This window comes from Leiobunum rupestre, chromosome 2, assembly GCF_980474605.1.
Source record: "Leiobunum rupestre chromosome 2, qqLeiRupe1.1.hap1, whole genome shotgun sequence".
In the NCBI taxonomy this organism is placed as follows: Eukaryota; Metazoa; Arthropoda; class Arachnida; order Opiliones; family Sclerosomatidae; genus Leiobunum; species Leiobunum rupestre.
Genome location: NC_143385.1, coordinates 67,005,670 through 67,011,063, shown reverse-complemented (window position 1 = coordinate 67,011,063; position 5,394 = coordinate 67,005,670). Strand labels below are relative to the sequence as shown.

Here is a 5,394-nt window from a genome sequence, read left to right as displayed (position 1 = left end):
ATTTATGCAGTAGTTGGATTGGTCTACGGAGTCGTGTCCTATTCGCCAATCTCACCATACATGAACGACTGTGTCCATCTCTTCCCGCAAAGGTTTCGTCAACAACTCCCATTCTCCAACATAGCCTTGGTGTCTTGTCTTCGGCAATGATGACGACGTCCCCTTCCTTCAGTGGTTGCGTTGGTTTGTTCGGTGTGCGATGGTGCGCTGATCTCAGCTGAAGTAGATACTCCTTGTTCCATCTGCGCCAGAATCCGTCAATTATGGTCTGGCGATACTTCAATCTACGAGTTAAATCAGATCTGGTAACTGACGCCGCAATATCTCCAGAGAAGCTTCTCGATGGTAAACTCGTTGCTCGATCTCCCAATAAAAATGCGCGGGGGTGAGTGGCCGTGGCTCACTGGGATCCTCTGATAGCGTTGTGATCGGCCTACTGTTGATAGCCGCTTCGGCTTCCGTGAGAATGGTTTCCAGTTCTTCGTGCGCCAGTTTCGCGCGTCCAAGCACTTTGCGTAGGGCTTTCTTCACCGATGATACGAGCTTTTCCCAAAAACCACCCCACCAGGCGGCTCTGTCTGCGATAAATACCCAACGTATTTGATGATTTGCAAAAAATTGTTCAACTTCGGGACTCGCGATGTTCTTAAATAATTCGCTTAATTCGTCTTTCGCGCGTTTGTATGTTTTCGCGTTATCAGACATAATGCGTTTCGGTAGTCCTCTACGCGCTACAAAACGTCTGAAGGCAAGTAGAAAGTTCTCGGTAGTTTGGTTTGAAACCAGTTCCAAATGTACTGCTCGAGTTACTGCGCAAGTAAATAAAGCGATGTAAACTTTCTGGCCGTCGCGGCAGTATAACGGTCCAGCGAAATCCATTCCGCTAACCTCGAATGGCGGAGCTTGTGTAGTGCGTAGTTCCGGTAGGGGTCCCATGATAGCTTGCGACGGCTTTGCGCGGAAGAATTGGCAAATGGTACATGATTTCAGAACATACTGCACGAATCTCCGGTTTTTAATTATCCAAAATCTTTCCCGTATGGCGACTGTCGTACTGGTCATCCCGGCGTGCATTACTTTTTCGTGCGAGTGTTTCACTAAAAGCGTGGTGTAAGGGTGATTCGGTGCGAGAATCCACGGGTTCGTTTCTTCATAGGATAGACCACTTCCATAAATTCTGCTATTTACGCGGATTAGCCCATTTCTGTCCAGTTTAGGATTCAGCGTTCTAATTTTCGAATCTTTGTTGATTGGCAATTGTTTCGTTAGGCGATCCACTTCTTCGGGAAATTGTTCCTTTTGGGTATTTTTAATCCAGTAAGTTTCCGCTTGCTGAATTTCTTCGGCTGTTAGTTCTCCAGTTCGTTTAGCATTGTTTTTGTAGCGGCAGTTATGATTAAAGCGAAATATCCAGGCGGTTACGCGGTGTAAAGTTTTTAGTGTGCGATACATTTTAATATCGATAGGTAAATTGCGTTCTGGTTGATTTATAACTGCGAGAACCTGAAAAGCGCCGCGTAACTCTTCTCGCGGTTCTTCGGTTACGTCATCATTGGTAGCGATAATTTCTCGGGACACAGGTTCTTCGTGAATAAATTTGGGACCATTCCACCAAAATTCATCTTCTGCTAGATCCTTCAACTTCCGACCTCTTGTTGGGAGATCAGCGGGGTTTTCCGCACTTCTACAATAACGCCAATTCATTGGATCCGACAGTGTTTGGATAGTGCGAACTCTATTTTCAACAAACGGTTTCCATCTTGAAGCCGTTCCTTTTATCCATCCAAGAACAATTTGCGAGTCTGTCCACATAAATATTTTAGTTGGTTTCCTTTCAAATATATTGGTGAGGTTGTTAGTTAGTTCCGCGCCTAATGCTGCTCCCATCAACTCGAGTCTTGGTAGGGAAAGTTTCTTCAACGGGGCTACTCTAGATTTCGACGTGATCAAAGTTGATTTATTTTCTCCATCTACGCTCTTATACCGAAGGTAAACTACGGTCGCGTAGGCTTTCTGGCTTGCGTCCGTAAAACAGTGTAGTTCGACGTTTGCGGTATCCAATTCTTCAACTCCATTGAAATAATACCTTTCGATTTTAATTTCTCTCAAATCTTTTAATTCGGAGCACCATGAATCAAATGTGTCCTTTAAGTCCTCAGGAAGGGTATCGTCCCAACCTATTCCTTTCTCCCAAAGCTGTTGAAAGAGAATTTTCGCTCGAACTACAAACGGTGACAAGAATCCGAGTGGGTCGAAGATCTTCGCGACTGATTTAACTACCCATCGCTTAGTACTAGACCGATTCTTTACAAAATCCAAGAGTTCTTTAATGTCGTAAATAAGTTTGTCTTTCGTACTGTCCCATGAAAGTCCAAGGACCTTTAATTGCGTAAAAATGGCTGGCTCTTCAATTTGCGTTTTTTCGCCGTTGGTTTCGTTTAAAAGTTGTTTTAATTCGGATGAATTAGATTGCCACTTCCCTAGACACATTCCAGCTTCGCTCATTACTTCCCGCGATTCGACTATCAGCTGATGGGCTTTTTCAACGGTGTCTGCGCCAGACAGAAGGTCATCCACGTATAAGGAATCGTCTAAAATCTTACTGATTTCCAATTTTGTTTCTTTGTATTTTTTCGCGTGCGTTCTTATCGTTGCCGCTAGCAAATACGGACTAGATGTTACGCCAAATGGTACTCGCATAAATCTGTAGGTTCTTAGGCTCATAGTCGTTAGAGGGTTCTCGACATCAACCCACAAAAATCTCAACGCGTCGCGATCTTCCTCTCTCACTTCAATTTGAAGGAACGCTTTGGCAATGTCCCCGGTAAAGGCGACCCTCCGTTCACGAAATCGTATGAGAATGTCATATAAATTAGGGTTCAAATTCGTTCCAACTTCGAGACAGTCGTTCAACGATGCAACTTCGGACGCGTGAGATGAAGCGTCGTAAACAATGCGGGTTTTAGTGGTTGTACTAGTCTCTCTGATTACAGCCCGATGTGGCATGTAATAAATGCGCTTTCCTTTTTTCATCGTAGGTTTCACTTCTTCAATAATTCCATTTTCAAGTTGCTCCTTCATGATGGCGTTGTATTCTTTTAAAATGCGAGGTTCCTCGCGAAGTTTGTACAATAAATTCGACGTGCGTTTTGTGGCGACTGCGTGATTACTCGCGAGACGCGACGTATCTGGTATCCACGGTAATGCGACGGTATAGCGACCGTTTGCGTAGGTCGTAGTGTTTTCAAACGTTTCTAAAATATCCTTTTGAGAATAGGATTCGGCGTCAGTTTTCGAAAGTCCGAATGACTCCAACTCCCAGAATTTGCGAAGCTGAGTCGAAAGCTCTTCGTTTTGTTTATTTTCAGCGGTAACGGTCATAATTGCGACGGTATTAATCCCAATTGCGCGAGAGGCAACTTCTACCGGACCTTGTAACGTCCAACCAAATGTAGTTTCCATTGCGATTAAGAAACTTCCGAAGCGTTCGGATCGACCACTCGCCACTGCCCATAGAAAATCGCCTCCGATTAATACATCAATAGCGTGCGAATTACTAGCTTCGACATTCCCTGATATTTCGTCTGCCAGTAAAAATCCTCGACTTCTAAATTCTTCAGCTAGCTCAGTTCCTGGTACCGAGAAGACCGAACCACAGATTTCGGGGGCTTCGTAAGCTTCGATTTTCACGTTTTGTCTCGGATCGTGACGGTTTTTCAATTGCAAACGTACTCTCCTTCTCTTCACTGTCTCTGGTTTTGCGCTACCGAAACTGTTCAAATTCAGATATTCTTCTCTAACGACCTCAAGTCCAAGCTGTCTCGAAACACTCTCCTTTACAAAGGTAACGTGGCTTCCATTGTCGAGAAGGCAACGCACTACCACTTCCTTTTTATCTCCTGGTTTCTGCGCTAGGGCTAGAGCTGTCTGTAGTAAAACGACTTCGTTTCGACTACCCGTTATTCCAGCTGACATTTGGGCCACTTCTTTAGGTTTAGTTATATCTTGTTGCGACGGTGGTTTGGAATCACTTTGCGTCCGTGATTGTTCCGCGTTATACTCAGCTTGATCACAGAGGCTCGTGTGGTGACGACGGTTGCATTTCCCGCAACCTCTACTGTTTACTCTGCAATCTCTAGCTTGGTGGTTTTCTCTCAAGCATATAAAACAACGTTTCTTGCGAATTAGTACGTTCTTTTTTTCTCGAAGTGATATCTTCTCGCAGTCAGTTGTGGTGTGGTTCGTTTGTTCGCAATAGAGACAGGGTCTAGTTCTAATTCCCATAGTTAAGGCTGCAGCACTAGAAGGGTTGCAATTGTATTTGTTTTCTCGGCGAAAACTGCGATAATGCGAAGGTTGCGAATGTGAAGGTTGCGAATGCGTTGGTTGCGAATGCGTAGGTTGCGAATACATTAGTTTATCTGTTTCAGATGATTTTCCTAAAACTAGGGCTCGTTCTCTGCTTGCGATTTCCTTTTGAAGAAACTTCAGTAAATCTTCAATTTTCAACTGGTCATCCGAATGCTGTCGACTGAAGGCCAACGTAATGTCTTCAGGTAGTCGTTGTGTAATTATGGGGCATAAGAGATTTCCGTAAGACTGATCCATTACTCCAAGAGACTCGAGACTCCGTACTTGCACGCGGCAAGTATCGTACAGTTTTCTAAGGCCAGAAATGTCGTTAGCTCTTCTCACAACTGGGAGATTTAGAAGAGTGTTCATGTGTTCGCTAATAATAATGTCTTTCCGTCCAAATCTCTCTCGTAGTACCGCGATTGCGTTGTCGTAGTTGGCATCAGATAGTGATAAACCTTCGATTGCTCGTAGTGCGGGTCCCTCCAAATACGATAGTAAGTAACTATACTTGTCTGTCTTCGTTATAGCCTCGGAGTTGTGAATGATGTTCTCAAAGTGGGTCCAGAATGATTGCCATTGGCAGATTGTTCCGTTGAAATGACGAATTTCTAACTTGGGTAGTTTGACCGTTGGTGCGATTGGTGCGTTGTTTCTATTCCTACGTGCTCTGTTCCCGAGGATATCATCGTCCGATTCGCGACTATTGGGATCTTCCAAGCGACGTGCTGTACGGGCCTCCCTCCTACGTCTGTCTAGTAAACTTCTCGCTCGTATAGTCATGACTTCCAGTTCATCGATGTATTCTTGGGACGTGGCGAGATCTGCCTCTAACTCGTCTTGGGTTTCAAATAATTGCATTAGATCGGCTTCGTACCCTTTTAGCATTGCTGACTTTTGATCCAACACCCTGACGTATCCTTCGATTTTGTGAACATCGGGCTCGTCTTTATCCAGTTCCGGTTCCAGGAAGTTCTTGATCTTTGTTGCGGCTCTCTTCGTAGCTGTCCTTCTGCTCTTAATGATTGCAAAATCATCCAT

General features: G+C 44.5%; 1 protein-coding gene across 1 annotated transcript; it reads right to left on the bottom strand.

Moving 5' to 3' along the window:
* Positions 1-291: 291 nt before the first annotated feature.
* LOC149958840 (uncharacterized) lies at positions 292-5,394 on the bottom strand. The gene has a single exon (XM_090167260.1). The coding sequence runs from the start codon at positions 5,392-5,394 to the stop codon at positions 292-294; it is 5,103 nt and encodes a 1,700-aa protein (XP_090023386.1).

Excerpts from the sequence above, each read along its gene's own strand:
- LOC149958840 (XM_090167260.1), bottom strand. The coding sequence starts at position 5,394 with ATGGATGATTTTGCAATCATTAAGAGCAGAAGGACAGCTACGAAGAGA.